The following is a 25,830-nucleotide window of genomic DNA, read 5'->3' as shown; positions in this document are numbered from 1 at the left end:
AACGCGACTCTATTGTCTGTACAAGTGAGAACACAAACACATGGGCTACCAAAATATATTCCCCTGCTGCATGTCTTGATGAGATCGGCAAAAGTTTGGATAAACTGGATTGCTTCCCGCAGCAGCAATATGCCTTTTTTCCCCACACTGCTCGATAGACAGGTAGGAGATTACAGCCTCTGACTGGCCGGGCCTCAAAACTACGATATAACAACTTTTTATTTATTGGTCATTCATTGTGATATAAATTAGTGACATTTTCCCCCAAATACTCATGGTTCTGTGCTGTTGGTATTTGGTAGCCTATCTGATGCCTGCAGTGCAGCGCATCAAATGAGCCACGTCAATCTCTCTCTCTCTCTGGAGTCCCACGCAACTGTCTAATTTACTGCGGTCGGATTTTTGGGAGGTCGGATTTATGAGATTAAAATAATAGGGCGGATCTTTGGGTAGTCTAACTCATGAGTGGTCGAACTATTGAGAGGTCGGACGGAAGACTATGACCCGGCTGCAAGGGCTCAAAATGGTATAAAGAGGAATGGGACAGCACTCTCACGTTACCCTGACAACACCAACAACAAGTGCAGCCATGTTTCTGGGGTTTGTGGGGTTGCGATTTGTTCTCTTACATTTACTTTTTTTTTTACAATATTTTTTATTTGTTTTATTTTGCAAATGATTGTAACAGTGACAGCATAATAGATTATTTTACAAACAATATATACCCACTCCAGCCACATTCCTCCCACCCCTCACCCCATTCCCCCTATCCCTTCACAAGACAAAAAACAAAAACAGATTAAAAAAAAAAGTATACACCTACAACTTCTTTTTGGTAGCGGTAACGTTGGCTCCTTCCATCATGTTTACCATTTCTTTCACACTTCTGGGAAACCCCCTAGTAACCACGGTAACCCAAATGTAGCATCACAACGCTATGAACTGTGGGAAATCCCCTCGGGCAAAGTCTGCATTTAGGGCTCGAAAATGTCTGCCGAGAGCCCTCATGCACTTGACGATTTCACAGTGGGACAGCCCTAAGCCCTCCCACACCTCAGTCTGTGAGTCTGTGAGTACGGACATTGAGATTGGGCCTGTGTATCTGGTTACTGTGTATACATGTACATTACATCTCCAATAGAGACAGTCAGCATGTGTGGGAACCAGTGTTGGGGGTAACTCATTACAAAAGTAACATATTACATGTAATATATTACTTTTAGCAGTAACTCAGTAATATAACTTATTACTTATAGGATTTCAGTAATATTATACCAGTTACTTTGTCAATAACTCAAGTTACAAATTTAGTTACATTTTATTAAATCAAAGCACATATTTAAAATATATATAATCATTTCCTAATCAAACTGTTTTTATGCAAATAACCACTAAAAGAATAACATTTCAAATTTTGGATTGTTTACACTGACTTCAAGGCGGTTGAAATTATTTTTTCGGGATGGTTCCGGGGCGGCGATGTCATTCTGCTGCTGCTGTTGTTTTGGTGAAAGTAATGCAAAAGTAGTGTAGTAAGTAATGAGTTACTCTACACAGACAGTAATATTGTAAAGTAACTTATTACTTTCAAATGAAAGTAACTAGTAATATGTAGTATATTACATTTTGAAAGTAACTTGCCCAACACTGGTGGGAACGCCCACAAAATGTTATACGGCTATGCGCGCGAGTGGGGTAAAACCGCCCATATATCTCAATGGGCTGACTCACCAAAGGACGGTGCTGCGGCTCTAAACTACAGTTTTGGGGATTCTAGAGCAGAACACAATACGTCTGCTCAGATGTGCGTTTACTGCGGTGGTTAAATCCCCTATTAGAGCGGTCACTTTTTAATCGAAATTCGAATGTAACTTCGAATGTGGGGGAGGGGGGGGGATGTTCGATATGTAATTGACCCATCCGAATTAAAATAATGATAATATTGTTGCTTTTGTGGCGGGGGCATTTTTTTATGTAATTCCTTGATGATCCAGCGGAGGGTGCTCCGCTCTAACAGCTTGACCTATCCTGACCACCTGACATGTCTTGACACAAACTTGTTGTTTGATGACAACAAGACAAAATGGATGCGGCCGATGCAGACTGATGCAGAGTGCAGACAACAACAAAGCTAGGAGCGGACAATGACAACACTAGCCTCAACGCGACTCACAACTTTAGAAAAAGGGACCTTCTTAGGCTGTGTCACTTTGCGTTTCAACTGCTCCACAGCGCCAGATGTATTGGTTTGGTGCTCAGTAGTTTGGTGGTGTATTGCAGTTTACAATTTTGAGCATCAGCTCTGGCATGTGAATAAGGGCTCGCTATTGGAAACTACAGAATATTTTGGAATACCATGGCCCCGGATACTTTGATAACAACATTGTGTTGGAGGTAGGTGTAGTTTTATTGTGTTACTTGAGTACAACAACAAACCTGCGGACAGACCTGCTAGCGATTCACCCCACTTACGTTACATAGGCTATCTCTTATGTAACGTAATTGTTATGGGGCCGCACGTGCACAGGAAGGGGGGGGGGGGGGGGATTGGGCTCTATCCCCTATCGTGTCTTGCTGGGCCGGGCTAGCAGCTAAATTCTAACTTTGCTGAATGGATAGAACGGGGGATTTACCCCACCCTGGCCACGCCCCCAGCCAGGCTGAGCCAGCTAACCCAGCGTCTATGACGAGACATCGCCTCAACCTATGCTCTGTGATGTCCATATCAAATAAACTTAACCTAACCCACTTTCTGCCTGCAGGCTAGCCTCAGAATGTGACTACTCATTTCATATCATAGTCTCACACTAACCCCCCCCCCCCCTTCCCATTACATGTAGCAATCACAATAAAACAGTACTTGCCTTTAAAGGGGGACTAACCCCCCCAGATTTCTGGCAAAATGGCATTCTGCTTGATTTAAAAGAACAAGGAAAGAAGCAGAAGAGTGTCTTCTCTTGTCTCACTATACTCTTTGGCTGTGTTCAGACTGGAAATTAGGGGTGTCACGATACACTCAGTTCACGATACGATACGTATCACGATACTGGGTTCACGATAACGATACGATACGATACGATTTTAACAATATTTTTTTAAACTTGAATAATGACAATATATGACTGGAAAAGTAGTATTTTATTTGAAATGCACAAATACAAAACATGCTGTTGTGGGAAATTGTTATTACAATAACAACTAGAAAAAACATGAGATTGGAGATAAGGCTTATCTTGAAATAGAATGAGTTACACCGTCACTTAGATTTACTTTGAACTAAAAGGTTTCTCAGCAGTATAAATTCTCATTATGCATCTTCAGTTTTTCTTCAAACTCAAACAACAAGACTTTTCTTAGTCTATTTTTTATGCATCTTCAGTTTTCCTGTCAAGTAAACAGTTTTGCCAGAAACTCAATTGAATGGTTTCTCTCCTGTATAACTTCTCATGTGTCTCTTCAGAGACTTGTTCAACTGAACTACTTTCCACACATTGAACTTCAACAAACAAAGACGTTTCTTTGTCTAAAAAAAAAAAAACGTTTATTTATTTATTTTTTTTCCCCCCCCACGATATGAGATTTCATCTCAACGATACATATCGTGACGTTTTACTATCGCGAAAGTTCGTGGGACGATATATTGTGACACCCCTACTGGAAATATAAACCGGAAACGGCGCCATGACAGTTTTAGTGGACTCATAGAGTAAAAACATTATACAGTATCAGAGTCTATCAGAGACAGAGTACGTTATAAATATAGCCACGTTATAAACAACTAACCAACGCTGGTGGTCCGTATGGAAACAGCGTTACTCAAAATGAGTAAAAGTGATATCAATTTGGTCATTCAGTGGGTTTTACTGCCATGTAACATAACTAACGTTAGCCGCTAGCATTAGCCACCGTACCCGATTACCCACAATGCCTTGCGTTATCCCAGCACCCAGGAAGGGCTCGCACTACATTTAATGCATAAAATATAGCTGATAATATACAATTTGATTCTTTAAACGTATGACCCTTTCAAAAGTACATCCCAAAGAGACAGCCCTGCTTAATCCTTGTAAAAACGTGTCCATTGGACTAAATGGAGATGTTGCAACTCTTCTATTATGGCTCTGGCGTTAGCTAATGATCACATGAAGAAAAAAATTACATGAGTGGGAAAGGGAGGAGTTGGCTGTGATGTAACAGACAACCACATTTTGGGCATTTTGGAGGGCAAAAAAAGCAGGTTTGAACCCATAGAGGGCACTTTGCTGCCTGAAAATGATACAGTTTTTCACAATTCCAAAAGTTTAGTCTCAAATTATTTTTTTTATTTTTTTCACCTTTGTTTATACAGGGAAAAAGTCCCTTGAGAGCAAGCTCTCATTTGCAAGGGAGCCCTGTTACAGTAAAACATTTACAGTAAACACATATTACCAGACAGACAGTTACATAATCAAATACAGACAAAATTAAAGATTGAACAACGGTCTTTCTAGAATCAAATGAAAAACAGGCTTTATTCCTGTATAAAAACCCGATTTTTCTCCTCAATTTCTTGGTAAGGTGTTTCACATGGGTCTGGAAGGTTAATTTAGAATCCAGCCATAGGCCCAGATATTTATAAGAGTCAACAGTTTCAATTTGAAAACCTTGAAGTGTTCGAATACAAACGTCACTATCAACACCCGAGGACCGTGAAAACAGCATCGCTTTGGTTTTGTTGGAATTTAAAACAAGTTTAAGATCAAGAAGAGACCGCTGGAAAGTGTCAAAAGCGGTCTGTAGGCTCGCGGCAGCCTGCGCCGGGGTACGGCCGAAACTATACATGATTGTATCATCCGCATAAAAATGGACGTTACAATCTTCCGAGGGAACTAAAATACCATTAACACGTTCACTGCCATTGACGAGATATCTCGTCTTACAAAATCCAACGGTTGACTGCCAAAGACGAGATATCTCGTCTTAAAAAAAAAAAAAAAAATTGACGGTGGGACGTGGATCAACGCCCCCCACGTCTCCTATAAAAATATTGGAGCCAGCGAACGTGTACAACCCATTCCACGGACCCACTAAGTGGCGACAGTGCTCTCCACACTAGAAAAAGCAGAGCCAAAACTGTAGGGGAACGCGCGAGGAAACCATTCTCTACTGTAAAATGGATTGGCGAAAACGCTTTCACTTTCGCGCATTATCGCGCTGGGAGCTGGCGGTGGGGGATTCCAAAAATAGACTGGGTGGAAAACACACTTTGAAACACGCAGCATAAAGCCTAGAATCGCACAAAGCTTCATCAAAGCTCTCAAACCCAAGAAACGAGTGAGCCCTATCCACACTCGCTGCCAGGGAGGGAGGCTGCTCAAACTCGCAGCAGCAGCAGCAGCAGCAGAACACTCGCTTGTGACAAACGCTGCTGAAAGCCACCAGACACGCCCACGGAGGGAGGAGTTTGAAGGAGAGGGCGTTCAGAACTATATTGTTTAGATGTCTGATCTCTCACTGATGCCAAAAATAAATGGTTAAAGTGACTGTTCTGCCTGTTTGATTGAATTTCACAAAACTCCGATTATCTCAGCTTTCAGTCTCAGACGCTGAAACCATGCTGTACTCAACGGCTAATATCTACATAACTACTAACTCTACAAACTAACTCTTTTAGACAGAGAAAGCACACATTCTATTAGTACTTTTGTGAACTTTGTGTTCACAAAGTCCAAGCAGAAAATAATCCTCGGCTCTTGTAAAATGAGCCAGAATCCTCAAAAAAAACCTCTGGCAGAACCTACCTACAGTAAAAAAAAAAGGCTGGCAGTGAATGTGTTAATATATAAAGTAAATATAAATGTAAGAGATTTTGACCAGAATCCTCAACACACCACCCCAAAAGCTGGTTAAAAGCTGAAAAGAAATGTGTTTGGGGGTTAGTCCTGCTTTAAACACCAGGCTGTTGTAGAACTGGGCTATTTGTGTTCTTCAATGTTGTGTAGTTTCCAATACCAATTTTTGTCATGTCAGAGCCTGTAATTTCTGTTCTTCTGGATGTGTAATTACGGTTTTCCACCCATAGCCACAGCAGAGAGGGCGCTGTTTTATTGTTGATTGCTAAATGAACAAGTACGGCCTTTGAGAATGGAGCCTGGCCCGCAGTAGAATCCCATATGAAAATATAGCCGCAAGCGGCAATGGCAGGGGTTCAAGCCTTGCGCAAATTGAACACCTAATAGTCCTTGAGGCAAATTTGTAGAGCACATTCAGGTGAATGTGTGGAAAAAAGTTGTTTGAAAATTTGAGAAACAGCCTGGGAGTTACAAATGGGTGTGAAGTTACAGCATATTTTATGTTAGGCCACGCCCACTAGTTACGTCTGCGGCGCCCCCTTTTGGTCAAATCGCAAAATAGCATGTCAGAAATGCCATTCCAGATGAGGTTGAGAAGTGTCAAGAATCAAGATGATTTTGACTAGGACATCCTCCTTGATATATCTGCTAAGTTTCACGATCATTGGAAAAACAGGTGCAGAGTTATGGCCTTTTTTGTGTTAGGCCATGCACATTTCTGGCGTTTATGGCGCCCCCTTTTGGTTGAATTGCACAACATTGGAGAGACATGGTCTGTGATGATCTCCAAAGACCTGCAAGTTTCATGAAGATTCGTTAATCGCTCATGAAGTTATGACAATTTATCTGAGAGGCCACGCCCTCTCACAAATTTAACGATTAATATCTCCGAAACGAAAGTAGATTTCAAAAATCCAAAATTCAGGATTGTAGAGCTTGCTCCAGAGATGCTTCCTGGCGATTTTGGTGAAAATTGGTCAAACGGTCTAGGAGGAGATGTCGAAAATGTTTTGTTGTTGTTTTCCAAACTTTTCAAAATATCTCAAAATTTTTCCAGACGGACCTTAACTCATTGAGTGCCAGCCACTTTTGGAGAACGGACGCTCCCAGTGCCAGAGTTTCAGAGTGTTTTCAGTGATTTCTCGAGGCCCACAGAATATTGTGTGATGTTACTATGTAAACACCGAACACGCAAAAAGAACGATGAGACTCTCTTCTATCATCAGCAAAAACAGGTTTATTGATATCATTTTCCGTTCTTTAGTTATCAGCCGGAGAAGATAGCTTGATTTAACCAAAAACAGAATTTTTTTTCTAGAAGCTGAGATAATGAGCCTTTTGTGAAATTAAACATTTCAAGCACATCACTGACTCTGAAGCTAATATTTTCTAATGTAGTCACACCTCAAAAATAATTTCCTTCAATACAACAGTGAAGGCCAGGGAATTTTGTTTGGCAGAATAATATTTTTTAGCTGCAACCAGCAGCGCTGGCCCCTGCGTGCGCTGCTGGTTGCAGCTTCTTGCTGGTCTTGATTTACTGCTGGTGGGCATCGGATATTCTGGCTTGCGTTTGCCAATCCTGTCCTGCTGTCTGGGTCTGTCTGGGTCAGTGTTGTGTGCTGCTCTGCGGGCCCCCCCCCCCCCCGCCTCAACTGCAAACCCCACCTCAGTGGGAATGTCTCTGGTGGCTTTCTGCTGCGTTTGCTGTGCACAGTGAAGGGTGCGCTACATCCAGCTTTTTTACAGCGTTCCACGTGTGTTTGTCACCGGCCCCCATGCTTCCAGTTGAGAATAATAACAACTCCACGGCTGATCATGCGGATGGGCTGTCGCAACGGACACGGAGGGGCTCAATTGTGGCAGCAGATTGGCTGCTGCAGGCACAGCTAACGTTATGCTTCATGCATATCGATGCATACGGATGCGATGCGATTTCTTCTTTGTTTTTTCCTCGCCTTTCTGTAATCTGGAGAGCACTGTCGCCACCTAAGGGTTCTGTAAAATAGGTTATACACATTAAATAGCTCCCATATTGTAAGAGGCGATGTAAGAGGCTTAGATCCACGTCCCACCGTCAAAAAACGCAATTGACGAACATACTCGTCCTTGGCACTCTACGTTACTAAACCAATTGACGAACATACTCGTCCTTGGCACTCAATGAGTTAAAGGACGGCTTTCCCGTGGGGAATATGAATATATATTAAATCTCACGCCCCTAAGGTTTTCGAATCCGTTGAATTTTTTTTAATTGGTTGTTCACAGCCAGACCTATCAACCATCTCTCACATTATTTTCATGACGCTCTGACGTAAAACGCATCGGGGCGTCAAGTCCAGCCTTGCGGAAGTCGAGCACCTATGAACTACACTACTTGTGGGCCTGTGCCGCCATGGTCCCGCCTCTAGAGGTCCTCCACGCCCCTTCAGAGGTCTTGAAGAAAAACAAAAGGCAGCCATCTTTTTCCACCGCCTAGCCTACGGTAGCTAATGTTAGCTTTCCATAGCTCCTTGCAAAGAGACCATATCTCGGGAACGGAAGCACGTACAGACACGGGACTGGAGGCATTGGAAAGCTCGTCAAATTTTACATCTAGTAGAAGGTGCGTTGAAGTAACGAAATCAACGCTGAGCAATGTATCCGTTTTTACACATTTTTACATTAAATAGTTACAACATCAGATGCGCGTAACTCCTAGGAAAATGCCTTAAAATGCATGAATTTTTTTTTATGAAGACATCTCCCGACATATATACTACCGTTTAAATTTGGTGCAATTTGGAGGCAATTTTTTTTTTCTTTTTCTTGTCTTATCTCAAAGATAATTGAAAAACTTTACAATGAAAGACTAGACACCTTTATTAATAAACACAAATTACTAGTGGACTGTCAGTATGGCTTCAGGACAGCCAGATCCACATCCATGGCACTAATGGACCTGGTAGAAGAAATAACATCATGTATAGAAAAAAAGAAATTTGTACTGGGAATATTTATTGACTTGAAGAAGGCCTTCGACACAATTAATCACGACATTTTATTGAAAAAAATGGACAGACTTGGTATCAGAGGGGCTGCTCTGGACTGGCTGAAAAGCTACATTAGTAATAGACAGCAGTTTGTACAGATAGGGCAACATAAATCAAACTATGCAAATATTCTGTGCGGTGTGCCACAAGGGTCAATTTTGGGGCCCAAATTATTTATTCTGTATATCAATGACATCTGTAAAGTATCGAACTTGCTCAAATTTGTTGTCTTTGCTGACGACACAAATATTTTGTGCTCTGGGGATGATCTGCAGGAACTTTTCAATGTAGCAAATACTGAATTAAATAAATTAAAATGCTGGTTTGATAAGAATAAGCTATCATTAAATCTGAACAAAACAAAATTCATCATTTTTGGAAATCGAAAAATCAACACAAAACTTTGTTTGGAAATGAATAATGTAGAATTAGAAAGAGTATACGAGAACAAGTTCCTGGGTATTACAATAGATCACAAACTATGCTGGAATCCTCACATAAAGTATTTGTGCGCAAAGATAGCAAGAAGCATCGGAATACTGGGAAAAACAAGACACATCTTAAATCAGAAAGCACTGCATACCTTATATTGCACACTTATTGAACCTTATCTGTCATACTGTATTGAAATCTGGGGTAATACTTACAAAAGCAACCTACAAAAGATATGCACATTGCAGAAACGAGCCATAAGGATAGTACATCAAGTTGGTTATCTAGAACACACAAACAGTCTGTTTTTAAAATCTCACACTCTGAAGTTCATGGATATGGTAAAATATAAAACCGGGCAAATTATGTTTAAAGTTATTAACAAGATGATGCCAGAAAACATTCAACACATGTTCTCTGGTAGAGATGGGGGTTATTATTTAAGAGGATCACTGCATTTAAAACAACCAAAGGTTCGCACAACTCGAAAAAGCATGTGCATCTCTGTTTGTGGGGTGCTGCTTTGGAATGGCTTGGACGAAATGATCAAAAGGAGTAATCATATAGGAAATTTCAAAAGAATCTATAAACTATCAATCATGGACATGTATAAGAGAGAGCTTGAAAAATTAGTATTGCACTTAGTATATTTAATTTCACATTTCGTAGCATTTAGTGGGATTGCCTATGGTAGGCTATCTGTTTTGTATTGTAAAGCAGCTATTATTATTATTATTTAAACCTTATTTAATGAAGTAGTAAGGAGGGGCAGGACTAGATAAGCATGGCTTCTTTCTGTCCCTTCTCGGACATATAATATGTTGTTTTGTAAATGAATGTGTTTTTAATTTCTGTTCGAGACAAATAAAAAATTAAATTCAATTCAATTCAATTCTACTAAATGTTTTTATGTCGAAGCCTTCTTCTTCTTCTTCTTGTTTGACTTTTATGGCGGTTGGCAAGCATATATGTGCATTACCGCCACCTACTGGAATTTGATATCAGCCAAATGCCTGAGGGGTGGGCGTGGACTCGAAGGCCACGCGAGCCCAGTGCATTGTGGGAAGTGTAGGATTTCGGGTCCCCGCACCCGCCCCTCCCCTCCACCCCCCCCCCCCCACACACACAGAGTGGATTTTAGTTGATAGCTATGGCTGTGAACAACCAATTTCAAAAATTTCAACGGATTCGAAAACCTTAGGGGCGTGAGATTTTATATATATTCATATTCCCCACGGGAAAGCCGTCCTTTAATGGCAAATTTGTAGAGCAGGTTCACCTGAACATCTGGGGGAAAAAATTGGAAAATCGGACAAACGGCGTGGAACTTATGGCCTTTAAGGTAAAATCTCTAATTATAGCGCCACCTTCAGGCCGATTCGAAAAATATTTTTTGAGCAGACTGTAAAATAAGCTTTTTCACACTAGTTGAACATGATGTTGTTTTCATGTGTGTGGTTTCTCTGCATCAGACCTGGTTTCTGGTTTGGTGACAGACTAGACTAGACTTGTTTAGTCAGCGTTTCCTCTCCAGATGAAGGCAGAATGTCTCTCTGACTTGATCACAACAGATCTACAAGATTCAGATTTGAATCCTGATGACACCTTTTGTACTCTCTCAAGCTCATCTTTGTCCAAGATCATTTACTGCTGCTGAATGACAAATCACTCCATATTTATAACGGGCCTGTTCCTATAGGGACAACCTGCTTCTGTGTTCCTAACAGTGAGTTTAGTGAGCTGATTCAACTTGATGCTATTTTTCACTATGGGGCTGGAGACTAGGGATGTTCATTTTGAAAATTTTCCAAAATCGATAATTGGTGAAAATTAACGATCAATTATCGATTATCGATCATATTAATACTTAGGAAATTTTCAATTTTCATTTTTTTTTTTTTTTTTTTTTTTTACAAAATGAATGCCTATGGCAGAAAATACGAAAGACAACGTGTTCTCCTCAATGAACTCTTTATTTCAATGTGTCTCCTCTCCAACACTGCTGTCCCCGGCGCATGCCGGTGTGAATTTCCCATGTTTAAAACAGTTTTGTTGGCACAAAGGCCCGTGCCCAGCCAGAAAACTAGAGACTATATGAAGCTCCACCTCACGTTAGTCGGCTGTGCAATGGAGTGGTGCGAGGAGGAACGAATTCCACCCAAACCTAGTCCAATTTTTTTTTTTTTTTTTTTTTTTTTTTTTATAATTAAAAAATCGATCCAAATGCCATAGGATCGATTCCAATCCTTAACGATCAATTATCGATTTTCGATAATTGATGAACATCCCTACTGGAGACACACCCTTACACACTCAGTTTTGGGATTAGCCTTTAGCCTGTCCAGCCTGTTTCTCTCTATTGTTTGTTTTCAAGATTCAAGATTAATTTAATAGCCACAGTAAGTAATCGGACTACTTAGTGCAAGTATGCAGTGCAGCGGTCACATCAATAGGACAAGACAAAGCTATGTAGAAAACAATCACAGAAATTTAAAGTGCAGTATTTTAAAGTAACATAATGAAGAAGCTGTCCTTGTGACGAGAGGTTCTGGCCTACCACCAGACCTCAGGCTCCTGCCAAGCGGGCAAGAGTTTATGTCCTGGGTGGGAGGAGTCAGCCATGATTTTCCAAGATCGCTTCAGCATCCTGGTAGTGTGCTGTGCAGGTCCTGAAGGGATGGCTTATAATCCTTAAACTTTTAAATACTTCACGTGTTTCCTCCATTTCTGTCATATATACTGTTACTGACATACTGTAATATATACTGTTACAGTATACAGTACTGATATACTGCAATATATACTGTTACAGTATATACAGTACTGATATACTGTAATATACAGTACTGATACTGTAATATACTGTAATATATACTGTTATATACTTTACTGATATACTGTAATATACTGTAATAATTACTTGTTACACTATATACAGTGCTGATATACTGTAATTTACTATAATATATACAGTACTGATATACTGTAATATATACTGTTATATACAGTGATGATATACTGTAATATATACTGTTATATACAGTACTGATATACTGTAATATACTGTAATATATACTGTTATATACTAGGGCATTCACGACTAGTGAATTTTACTAGTCGACTAGTCGTCCCTAAAGGTAGTCGACTAGTCGATTAACCGTTCAATTTTTTTTTTTAAATCTTTAAGAAAGAACATGAGGTATTTACACGACATACATGGACTATCATATCCCATATCCCATATCCCCCACAAAGAACATCAAAACACAACAAAACAAAACAAGAAGACTGCATAAGATACACAATAATCCAAGAACAAACAAGACTATTGGACAAACAACCAAACAAAAACAATGCATTCAGCTCCTATCCTGATAAGCCTAATGACACCTGGGTAAAAAGTTCTTAAAGTCAAACTCTGTATGTGGTTGCCATATTTGGGGGATGTCTAAGAATCTGCCTTTGCTCTTGTAGTAAATGTTATCCAACGTATGGTAGCTTGAGAGTTCATTCCACCAGTGAACTACAGCTGGGGGATTGGATTAGAGATGGGCCAATACCATTCTTTTCAGACCGAGTACGAGTACGAGTACTTAATTTTGGGTACTCGCCGATACCGAGTACCGATACGAGTACTTTTTGTTTTTGTTGAGTAACCACTTATTTTACCCCCTTTTTTCCCCCAATTTCGTTTCATTGTCATGCCTTGTACTTTTAATGATACTGTAATGTTCAATTACCACAATGAAAATAATAACACTGCTGATTCTTAAGATACTGTTTATTTGTTTACAGTTTCTTTACCTTCTTTAAGCAGCACACACCAGCACAGCCAAAACCCAAAACAGAATTGAGTACAACAGTATGTTAAATAATAGTAAACAGTCAAATAAATGCTTAGTAGTCACTCTCTGTAACTCTCTCTGTAACTCTCTGAGTTTTTGTATTAATTGTAAATTACACAGTACTCGGGCCAGAGTATCGGGACGTTCTCCCGATACCGATACGAGTACTTGAGTACGGTATCGGCGCCAAGTACCGATACCAGTATCGGTATCGGCCCATCTCTAGATTGGATGCTTTCCAATTTAAAGCTATGCATTTCCTAGCTGCCAACAGGGCAAGATCTATGTATTTACTTTGAATGCATTGTTTTTGTTTGGTTGTTTGTCCAATAGTCTTGTTTGTTCTGGGATTATTGTGTATCTTATGCAGTTTTCTTGTTTTGTTGTGTTTTGATGTTCTTTGTGGGGGATATGGGATATGATAGTCCATGTATGTCGTGTAAATACCTCATGTTCTTTCTTAAAGATTAAAAAAAAAAAAAAAAAAAAAAAACATTTTTTTTTTTGCTAAAACGACTAGTCGACTACTAAGCACAGTGTCGACTAGTGGTTTTACTAGTCGACTAGTCGACTAGTCTGTGAATGCCCTATTATATACAGTGCTGATATACTGTAATATATACTGTTATATACAGTACTGATATACTGTAATATACTGTAATATATACTGTTATATACAGTACTGATATACTGTAATATATACTGTTATATACAGTACTGATATACTGTAATATATACTGTTATATACAGTACTGATATACTGTAATATACTGTAATATATACTGTTATATACAGTACTGATATACTGTAATATACTGTAATATATACTGTTATATACAGTACTGATATACTGTAATATACTGTAATATAACTGTTATATACAGTACTGATATACTGTAATATATACTGTTATATACAGTACTGATATACTGTAATATATACTGTTATATACAGTACTGATATACTGTAATATACTGTAATATAACTGTTATATACAGTACTGATATACTGTAATATACTGTAATATATACTGTTATATACAGTACTGATATACTGTAATATACTGTAATATATACTGTTATATACAGTACTGATATACTGTAATATACTGTAATATATACTGTTATATACAGTACTGATATACTGTAATATATACTGTTATATACAGTACTGATATACTGTAATATACTGTAATATATACTGTTATATACAGTACTGATATACTGTAATATACTGTAATATATACTGTTATATACAGTACTGATATACTGTAATATACTGTAATATAACTGTTATATACAGTACTGATATACTGTAATATACTGTAATATATACTGTTATATACAGTACTGATATACTGTAATATACTGTAATATATACTGTTATATACAGTACTGATATACTGTAATATACTGTAATATATACTGTTATATACAGTACTGATGCTGTAATATACTTTAAGTTACAGAGAAGAGGATGTCGCCTTCTGTCATTCTGTCTTGGTTGATGTGGGCCTGCCTGCTGGCTGCAGAGAGCGCAAAGTCCCGTGAGTTTGGATTGATTTTACAGGATTATATTCATAATATTTATTTATTTTACATAAAGGGTATAAACTAAACGGAAGCGTATTGAATTCACTGGGTAATAAATCTGCCGTTTTCAAGCAATTTTTTCCATTAATGACTCCTGCGAATAGATCTCATGATTCTAAAAATATTATTTCAGAATTATGACAATTATCTCATAATTCTGCAAATATGCATTATAATTCTGAAATAATTATCTCATAAATCTGACGTAATGATCTTGGTAATCTTGGGGGTGGGGATGATTTCAGTAAAGACCAACATGCCAGGCTATTTCATTTGATCAAGTTTTATTTCTGTTTTGGTTTGAGACATTTGCAGGTACTAGAGACTTGAGTCATATTATTGTCATAGTTTATAGACTTTGTGCTGCCACCTCAGGACTTCAGGGTTGAGGCCTTGACATTGTGTTATTTCTCCAGGATCAGTTGAGCCAATATGTGTGGTGACCTGGTGACATATTGACATGGTGGGAATTTGACATTTGCATCTTTTGACATTTCCATAAATCAGGACCTCTCCCCTATATATATATATATATACTGTATATAACTTTTGGAATGACTGTGATAGCGCTCTCAGATCAAAAGTTATGAGCATTTTAACCTGGTGTCCACCCGCAGTGCCGACAGCCCGCAATGCCAAAGTTAGGTTTAGGCGTGGGGGGTGGGAGGAGCAGGGCTGTAGTGGTGGCTAAACGCACGTAAACGGCGTTTAGGTACCTTTTTCAATGCTCTGCAGCGTTTAGGCACCTTTTACGATAGTTCACTCACATTTTTAAATAGTTTATGCACTTATTATTGCATGAGTTTTAAAAAGTTCGAGTAAACTCCGTAGATGCGGAGACCACGCCAAGCACGTCGCACACCAAAAGAAAAGAAAGAAGATGACACATGGCACTGACCAGGAGCTCCGGGAACCGTAGCCTATTGTGGTGCGCTCCGTGGGAAAGCTACCCGGCCCCGGTCACGTTGGTGCCTTTCTCGAGCTGCGCTTGCCTGCCCAGACAGCGCTCCCCTCAAACAACTTGACCATTGTGCCAGTGATGCGCAATGCGCATTTGGAGACCAGCTCATGGTGAGCTGAACGTAGGTTGGTTAAAAATGTGTGTCAGGAGTGGGGAAAATCATATAGGCCTACCGTTTTACAACTGAAGAGTGAATCACTGGTGTAAGAGACATGATTGATTTCCCTCTGATCAAGTAGCCTAAAGTTTGTAACATTAGGTGCGACTTGAATAGTCCAGGTGCTACTGTATAAAGCCAATACGACCATGTTGAAAACTATCTAGAAACATACTGGTGTTTCATTGTTATGCCGAGATCTGTACCCCTGGCCTGGCTGCCGGCAAATTCACAAAATGTTTTATAATTTTTTTGTAGTATTATTCGCGAAACGCCAGAGGGCGAACTACGGCATGTAGTCTAGTAGGAACGGGGGGTCCCGCGCACCCGAAAGATATATTTTTCTAACATAGATTTTTGTACTCCTCAAGGTGTCTAATAAACAAATTTTGTTGTTACCCCGTTGAAATAGTGTCCCATGGGTCCGTTTGGCGGCCATCTTTGCGGGCATATTGCGATGTCTGATGAAAATGGATAAGGGTCATAACTTTTGAACTAGACGTCATACAGCGACAAATGACACCACTTTTCTGTATGATTTCTGCATGAGGAATTGATTGAGAGGGTTGTTTTAATGATTTTAACAGGTTTGGTATAGTAAAACTCAAAAACATTTGAAAAAAGTGTCTAATTTACTCTCAAAATCTTGCAAAAGAAATCTATCTACATATTAGTCCATGGGCCAGAAGGGTTGGGAATAATGCTCATATTGATTTTTGGCAAGGTATACATCTCTAGAGTTAGAAAATATGTGAGAGCATTGCACCAATGGTAGCTAAATGTGTGTTATCACTCGATTTATAACACCATGCAAAACATAATAGTTGCGGGACTTAGGGACATTTGAGGCTAAGTTCATGTAAATCAAGTCTAAAAGCACCAGATTTTGCCCAGAATTAGCCCAGGGCATGCTCTAACAATTGAGCCAGAGTGCCCGAGCCGGTGACCCCCGGGGTCACCATGGCGGCCAAATCCAATATGACCACTGTCCGAAAAAGATTTTGGCTATAACTTTTGAAAGAGATGAGCTAGAAATACAGACTTGGTGTCTATCTTATATTTTTTGACCATTAGAAAGGTGTTGGAATGCTTATCTTTACTAATGAAGATGTGTGTGGACCCCTAATCTGCATATTTCCAAGATGGCGGCTACCTGAATATGAGTTTTACCATAACTGTTGATGCTTTTAGTAAACTCGGTGTCCATTTTATGGTTTTTGAGTTTTAGAAACACATTGTAATACTCAGATTTATGATTTAATCTATCTATAGCACTCTACTTTGCATAGTAAATAGGCTACCATTTCTTTTTTACATACACTTTTGTAGTTGTAAGAATGAGTTACCATCAAACTGGTGGAAACAAACAATCTACAGTATTTATCTTACATATTTTATTGAAACAATTAGACAAGTGAGTAACACTTAGGTATGTCCATGGGTTGGGGGGGTTAAGTTAGATTGAGTGTAAAGTGTTTTTTGTTTATATCCTTATATCCACAGCCAGATTAATCAAATATTGTTGTCTTGACCGCATTGTTGGTACAGACACTCTTGCATCCACATTGAGGTGCCACAGGCTCCAGCTTTACAGCATTCACAGCACGCACTACATGACTTTTTGCAGCTGCAGCAGAGAATGATGACTCAGGCTTTACTGGCATCTGAAAGATGGGTCCAGTAAGGTTCCCAAGTCTTGGTCATGGAGTCCCAGTACCAGCCCCACGTACTGAACTCTGGATATTTTGCTGGACAGAGGTTGCCTGATTCCAGTAGAAGCTGGTCTGCAGCAGTCCCCATTTGACATGCTGAATCAGTGCATCTTGGGTGGGAGGCAAGTTCTCAAGGGACTTGGTACCATTTGAGAAAAGCTGATGTCTGGCTTTATCTACTTGGCTGGAGACACAGCTCTTGCTGGACATGACAACAACCATCAAGCGCGTCGATTTGGGTAGGGTTGGTGGGGTCCTGACCCTACCAACATTTCAGGGTGTCCAATTGTCCCTACCAACTTTTAAGCAACCTTATTTGCATTATCTTTGGAGTGCAGTTATATAGGTCATTTAGATTGTCTTCCCATATTTTGCAAGGATAGAATTGACCCGACCATTATTGAGTGAAATTAGTTTGCAATATGTTCAAAGTTACATTTACCCCTGTTTTTCACAACTGAATGGGCCAGTCCAGTTTTTTTTCCCAAAACTCCCCTTTGATTGGCTCATTTGGCTGATGACCAAACAAACGCCCACCCACACACAGTTTTCCGGGTTATAGAAATCACGCGCAGCAGACAGACCCTCCTGTTAGCACAAATCTGGAGACTTTTTCTGACATGGGATTAACATTACCAGCAAGCATATGTGTCTTTATTCTGTGACTGAAAGTTTACATCCTGTAACCAAAGACTGTATCTGTGAGAAAATAAATGCACTTTGTAATCAAAAAATAGATCCGTAAGCAAAAACATAGATTTGAAAACAAAACTATCAACAATCCAATCAAAGAAAAATTTAAAAATAAAATAAAAAAAATGTTTTTAGATTTTTCATTAATGTGAATTAAAAAAAGTTGCATGCAAACACAAACATTTTGTTCTCAACTCCAAAACATTTGTTTGCGAAACCATTACCTTTGCTTACAAAGCTCAACTTTTCTTTTGCGAAACGAAAAGTTTTGTTTGCAAAACCTGAGTTTTGCAAAACTTTTTCTGTTACAATAAGGGCGGGACCTACAGCAGAAAGAAGTAACGCACGTCCCTGAGTATGTTCACACACCAATGTTTTTATGTTGTTTTTATGTTTGGTCAGGTTACATGCACCGGTCCAAACATAAAAACATTGGTGTGAACATATTCACGGCTTCTCTCTTCAATCTGTGGTTATAACTGGCGCTGAAATGGCATGGAGATTCCTTCAGGAAATACTTCCATTCAAGTGCCCGCCCTCCGCCTTGTCTCGTACTGGATTGGATGTTGCCAAGCTATCACTCCGATCGACACTGGCCAATAGGGACGTGCGTTACTTCTTTCTGCTGTAGGTCCCGCCCTTATTGTAACAGAAAAAGTTTTGCAAAACTCAGGTTTTGCAAACAAAACTTTTCGTTTCGCAAAAGAAAAGTTGAGCTTTGTAAGCAAAGGTAATGGTTTCGCAAACAAATGTTTTGGAGTTGAGAACAAAATGTTTGTGTTTGCATGCAACTTTTTTTAATTCACATTAATGAAAAATCTAAAAACATTTTTTTTATTTTATTTTTAAATTTTTCTTTGATTGGATTGTTGATAGTTTTGTTTTCAAATCTATGTTTTTGCTTACGGATCTATTTTTTGATTACAAAGTGCATTTATTTTCTCACAGATACAGTCTTTGGTTACAGGATGTAAACTTTCAGTCACAGAATAAAGACACATATATCTCTCCATACAAGCAGCAGTGACGCAGCAGTGCAGCAGTGCAAGCAGGTAAGTCCCGCTAGCATCGATGCTAATTTAGCAAAGTACAGCGCGCAGCTGAAGCACATGGCTATAATATGGACGTTAACGTCCATAAGTAGCCATGTGCTTGCGCGATGACAACAGTGTATTGGCGATGTCAAATGGTGGCAATTGACATCTGACTGAAGATCGTGCAACTCTTAGGAGGAAGAAATGTAGGATGTATGATGTGTGGGATTCAGTGGCAATTTTTTCTTTCCAAACCGGCTGTTTGTGAAAGAACATGATTAGATGGCTAAACCTCCAGTTTGTGTTTGTTAGTTACAATTATGCTGACAGGAGAGCTGAGCAGGTGGTGACATGAAAGTTATTGAGAAAAGGAGAAGATACTGAATAATGACATCACAACAGTATAATCCTAATGTTGATTTAAAATGAGATATTCGTCTAAATATGGCTAAAAAAGGGATCATGTCTATGTTCCCCGGGTTCTATGTTCCCCGGGTTCTATATTCCCCGTTTTTCACTAACCCTAAACCTAACCTCCCCCAGACCCTAACCCAAAACCTAACCTCTCCCACCCCCCACGCCTAAACCTAACCTCCCCCAGACCCTAACCCAAAACCTAACCTCTCCCAGGGAACATAGCGGGGAACATAGGACCCTATTTGGGAAAAGCGGGGAACATAGGACCCGGGGAACATAGGGATGACCCCCTAAAAAAGGTAAAACAAAAACCTAAATTTTTTTTCGGCGGCGCCCTTGCGGGCGCCACCGAAACACCCTCCCCTCATGCCGTCCTCGACCCTACCAACTTTGACACCAAAACGACGCCCTTGACAACCATAATGCTTCCAGTCTTTGGACATGGACATCTGAGTTGATCGGTTCAGGCTCCAAGGTGAAGGCGTCCACGGTCTCAGTGAGATCCGATGTTGCTTCCCAAGCTGCCCATCCACTCCTTTTCCCATAGCCCTGGAAGGCTGATGTAGTATCACATCATTTTAGCACATGGAAGAGATGTAATGCCAGTGATCTCTGGGGACCAAGAACATTGCAGATTTTGTGAACATAAATGTACTTTCCACATGTGAAGCTGATCCAGTGCTCTGTGAGGCCTAATGTGTAGAATAAGCATATTGCAAGTATTACAACATCACTGTCGGACGTATGGATCCTGAGTTTCTATGGCTACTGGCCCAGCTATGTGCCAGGTGCTATAAATCATTCTACTGTAGTGTCTGCTTCAGGATGGTTATAAGGCTGAAGTGCAGATATGTCATATTCAGATCTGTTGGAAAGTACAACATCCTTCTTGGTAGAAAGGAGGAGTTCATCCCAAAACCCTGGTCGCCCTCACCTTGGGGTTGTCATGTACAGCAAAAGCTGTGGCTCCAGCCAAGTAGATGATGCTAGACATTGGCTTTTTTCAAATGCATCAAGAGAACCTCCCTCCCACCCAAGATGCACTGATTCAGCATGTCAAATGGGGACTGCTGCAGGCCCGCTTCTACTGGAATCAGGCAACCTCTGTCCAGCAAAATATGCAGAGTTCAGTACGTGGGGCTGGTACTGGGACTCCATGACCAAGACTTTGGGACCTTACTGGACCCATCTTCCAGATGCCAGTAAAGCCTGAGCAATCATTCTCTGCTGCGTCTGCAAAAAGCCATGTAGTGGGTGCTGTGATTGTGAATGTTGTCAAGCTGGAGCCTGTGGCACCTCAATGTGGATGCAAGAGTGTCTGTACCAACAATGCGGTCAAGACAACAATATTTGATTAATCTGGCTGTGGATATAAGGATATAAACAAAAAACACTTTACACTCAATCTAACTTAACCCCCCCAACCCATGGACATACCTAAGTGTTACTCACTTGTCTAATTGTTTCAATAAAATATGTAAGATAAATACTGTAGATTGTTTGTTTCCACCAGTTTGATGGTAACTCATTCTTACAACTACAAAAGTGTATGTAAAAAAGAAATGGTAGCCTACTTACTATGCAAAGTAGAGTGCTATAGATAGATTCAATCATAAATCTGAGTATTACAATGTGTTTCTAAAACTCAAAAACCATAAAATGGACACCGAGTTTACTAAAAGCATCAACAGTTATGGTAAAACTCATATTCAGGTAGCTGCCATCTTGGAAATATGCAGATTAGGGGTCCACACACATCTTCCCTAGTAAAGATAAGCATTCCAACACCTTTCTAATAAATAAATAATAAAATAAATTATAAAAAAACATAAGATAGACACCAAGGCCCCTATTCTCCCACAGGCCTTCGGCGCTAAAACAGGCCTTAAACGCAAAAAAACGTGCCTTGCGCCTGTTTTGGGACGATATCAATATGGCTTTACGCTGCCAAATGCGCTTTAGGCCGAATGGGCGTGGCGCAGTCCCAGAATGGGCAAAGTGGGCGTGTCGGCGCTAAATACCGGCCTACTGATATCTTCCGACCTGGCGTACATTTAGCGCTTTGCGCCTTTGAAAAGCAGGCCTATTCAGTGCGCCAGTGTCAAGGAGTGCTCTTCTGCCTCTCCCCTGTCACCCTTCTCTGTCTCTCTCTGAAACAGGCCTATTCAGTGCGCCAGTGCTCTTCTGCCTCTTCTCTGTCACCCTTCTCTCTCTCTCTCTGACTCCCTCGCTCAGACAGACACAACACATAGCAGCACCCAGCTTCCCATAGGAAATAGCAGTTGTAAGTTTACTGCCTGTGAATGTCCCAGCATGCAATTGGGTCCTCCATTTCGCTACTAAATAGCAACCAAATGAGCCGAAATAGATATAAAAGGTAGATCTAAAATAATGTGTAATGGTAAGACAACCTGCAATTGTAGAACATTTCAATATTGGACCAAATAAAATATCGAAATGAAACACCACCCTATGTGAAACATATATGTCCTCTTGAGCCTATATATACCCTTTGTGGATTTAACATGATTTAGATAAGTGACAGCGGAACGCGCTTCTGTCATGTGCTATACTGTGATGTCCGCTCCAATAACTTGGCCCTACTTCACATTTAGTTTTACAATAAAAACACATTTATGCAATGACTTTACATAATGTAGGGTATATTTATGTGCATCATTCTACCTGCAGCAGGGGAGAGAAAACGATATATTTCTGGACAAACTTTCACCAATATAAAATGAATCTCATCATATAGGGATAGGCTATATTTTTCTAGCTGATGCATTTAGAACATTCTTTTCACTTTGATCTTGCTATAGTGTAGCGTATTTACATGCTTGCAGTATTTAAACTGCAGTCAGATTGGTTTGAGAAGCATAATAATATGGAATAATATCCTATAATATGGAGACAGACAGACTGGATGAAGGGAGGGGGGGGGGGCAGAGCGCTTGGCTTTCGTCTGGTTTTGTTGGACCACTGGAATGGAGCTTAAAAGGCAAGCATGCGATTCGTTTATTGCACTTATCCAATGAACTGACGGTGCATAATTTTCCGCTTAAAAGGCGTGGTTGTAATGGTTGAGGCTGCGTCTAGCGCCAAGACCAAGATATCAAGTGCGCTGGTCCACGCCCACTGATTTGCGCTGCGCCAGGCGCTCGGCCTAGAAACAGCGCCGATGCAACGATAGGGGCCCAAGTCTGTATTTCTAGCTCATCTCTTTCAAAAGTTATAGCCAAAATCTTTTTCGGACAGTGGTCATATTGGATCTGGCCACCATGGTGACCCCGGGGGTCACCGGCTCGGGCACTCTGGCTCAATTGTTAGAGCATGCCCTGGGCTAATTCTGGGCAAAATCTGGTGCTTTTAGACTTGATTTGCATGAACTTAGCCTCAAATGTCCCTAAAAGTCCTGCAACTATTATGTTTTGCATGGTGTTATAAATCGAGTGATAACACACATTTAGCTACCATTGGTGCAATGCTCTCACATATTTTCTAACTCTAGAGATGTATACCTTGCCAAAAATCAATATGAGCATTATTCCCAACCCTTCTGGCCCATGGACTAATATGTAGATAGATTTTTTTTGCAAGATTTTGAGAGTAAATTTGACACTTTTTTCAAATGTTTTTGAGTTTTACTATACCAAATCTGTTAAAATCATTAAAACAACCCTCTCAATCATACAGAAAAGTGGTGTCATTTGTCTCTGTATGACGTCTAGTTCAAAAGTTATGATCCTTATCCATTTTCATCAGACATCGCAATATGCCCGCAAAGATGGCCGCCAAACGGACCCATGGGACACTATTTCAACGGGGTAACAACAAAATTTGTTTATTAGACACCTTGAGGAGCACAAAAATCTATGTTAGAAAAATATATATTTCGGGTGCGCGGGGACCCCCCGTTCCTACTAGACTAATGCAGGTGATTTTCTTCTTCACGCAATTAAGACAACGTGACAATTTCTGACGCAGAAGAAGCAGAATGGACATTCGTCAGTTTTTCACAACCCGAAAAAACGAAGAATAGAGGTTGCAAATGGTAAATTGCTTGTCAAATCAGTCAGATTATGCCTGACATTGTTGTCGAGTAGCAATGATTGAAGCTTGATGTGCTGAGCTCAATTAAGCATTATTAATTTGCACTGCTCTGGCTAACGTCATTAGGCATTGATTAACTGAATGCTATAATGCTGTTACTTTGAACATCCATTTGCAATGATTCTGGCTGGATATTAACTATTGTAAATTTGTCACAATGAATGCACTTTGTGTACAATGTGTAAATACATTTTATATTGATTGTTTAGGCCTAATTATTTGTAAAGTCACAACACATTAGAGATGTGTGTAGTTCTTCATAGATTTAGCCTCTTCATTTTGCTCTCAAATGCACCAGGTTGATGAATTTTACTTTAAAATGTAAAAAGAAAATCTTCCATGGGAGAATCCCCCCGGACCCCCCTTGAGGGGCAAGGCCCATCCCATAGCCAGCTACTTTTCCTATCTGGCTGGCTACTCAGAAATGTGGGGAACCCCCTGATATACCTTATAGGGCTATATTCAGTAGGGGTGGGAGAAAAAATCGATTCACCTAAGTATCGCGATTTTTAATGTCACGATTTTTTGGATCGATCTTTTATTCCAGAATCGATAATCGCAAATTAAAAAAAAAAAAAAAAAAATTTTTTTTTTTTTTTTTTTTTTTTTTGGTGCTTGCAGTCAGGCCACTCACTGAACAGCAGGCTAGGCGCCGCCTACTGGTTTACTAGTGGTTTTATTACTTTATTAGTTAGTCTGAAGTAATAATTACACTTCAGGGTTAAAGTGGGTGCATCTCATTGTAAAATTGGACTTCAAACGGCCCAAATCTGGCTTCAAACGGCCCAAATTTCACGCGCGTTGGCCCATATCGGCCTGGCCTGCTTGGTATCTAATGCCCGGCCTGAATTATGATCCCAGTCCGCCCCTGTTTTTAACTATATCGTCCAGCCCTACTTATGATATATAATATACAGTCTCTAGTGTATGATTCAACTTTTCCCATGTTCTAATCTAGTGTAAAAAAGCAAACAAACTGAAAAAAGAAAAGAAAAAAATAAACAAAAATCGCAATAAATCGTAATATCGAATCGCAATAATCGTAGAATCGCAATAATCGTGAATCGCAATATATATCGAATCGGCACCAAAGTATCGTGATAGTATCGAATCGGGAGATAAGTGAATCGGCACAGCCCTAATATTCAGATTAAGTTTGTTTTATATTTATTAATTTGTTTAATATTTTGTCTTGTATATCGGACACGCCGGTGCCACATGAGAAAGCTGCCTCAAAAGTATAGTTTACCCACTTTTCTTTTTACCACTACAGCACTGGGTGGGAGAGGTTAGGGTCTGGGGGAGGTTAGGTTTAGGCGTGAGAGGTTAGGTTTAGGGTTAGGGTCTGGGGGAGGTTAGGTTTAGGCGTGAGAGGTTAGGTTTAGGGTTAGGGTCAGGGTCAGGGGGAGGTTAGGTTTAGGCTTGGGGCGGTGGGAGAGGTTAGGTTAAAGTAAAACCTGAGAAAAATGGCTTTAAACATTCCACAACATTGTATTTTCTACAGTGGCATTCCACCAAAACCATAACAATAAATACTTTCCCTTTTGTTTTATGAAAATAATTATTCACCATGATGAACTAACTATGCAGATGAAAGTAACCAAATCACTCAAAATCTCAAAATACCTGCAGAACTCATTTTCAATGTGTTTTTTTTGGTTCATTACTAATGTGTAGCAGTGACATGTGAAGGGTTTCTACAGCAGGCCACCACACATATACAGTAGTGCCTGGTCTCTACTGCACTACAATCTCTCTAAATACATGTATGGATGTAGTGTAGCACGTACCAAGTTGTTACTGAAGAGAAGAGCTGTTTGTCAAGAGACAAACTGGAAGTGGCTCAACCTGTTTCTGTAACTTGTTCTCAGTATAAACAAGGAGCACCGCCGCCACCCAGTGACTTAATCTGTTACTGCAACCAAATATTGTTCCAAAAGGACAGTCATATTTGAGGCTGTTCCAGGTTCTGCATATGAAATGTGTTCAAGCTGGGTCCATGTGACTCAAG

The 25,830-nt window shown here is 39.9% G+C and overlaps 1 protein-coding gene across 1 annotated transcript in view; it reads left to right on the top strand.

The window, feature by feature from the left end:
* Positions 1-25,830, top strand: part of LOC310792021 (NACHT, LRR and PYD domains-containing protein 4C-like) — a gene marked incomplete at its 3' end in the record, with an annotated part of 89,285 nt that overhangs the window by 4,206 nt on the left and 59,249 nt on the right. Inside the window, exon 2 of the mRNA XM_083653703.1 lies at positions 14,603-14,686. Within this exon, the coding sequence (XP_083509829.1) occupies positions 14,603-14,686 (84 nt within the window). The remainder of the gene's footprint in view (positions 1-14,602; positions 14,687-25,830) is intronic.

This window comes from Poromitra crassiceps (assembly GCF_964638095.1).
Source record: "Poromitra crassiceps genome assembly, chromosome: 17".
NCBI lineage: Eukaryota > Metazoa > Chordata > Actinopteri > Beryciformes > Melamphaidae > Poromitra > Poromitra crassiceps.
This window is presented reverse-complemented; position numbering and strand designations above follow the sequence as displayed.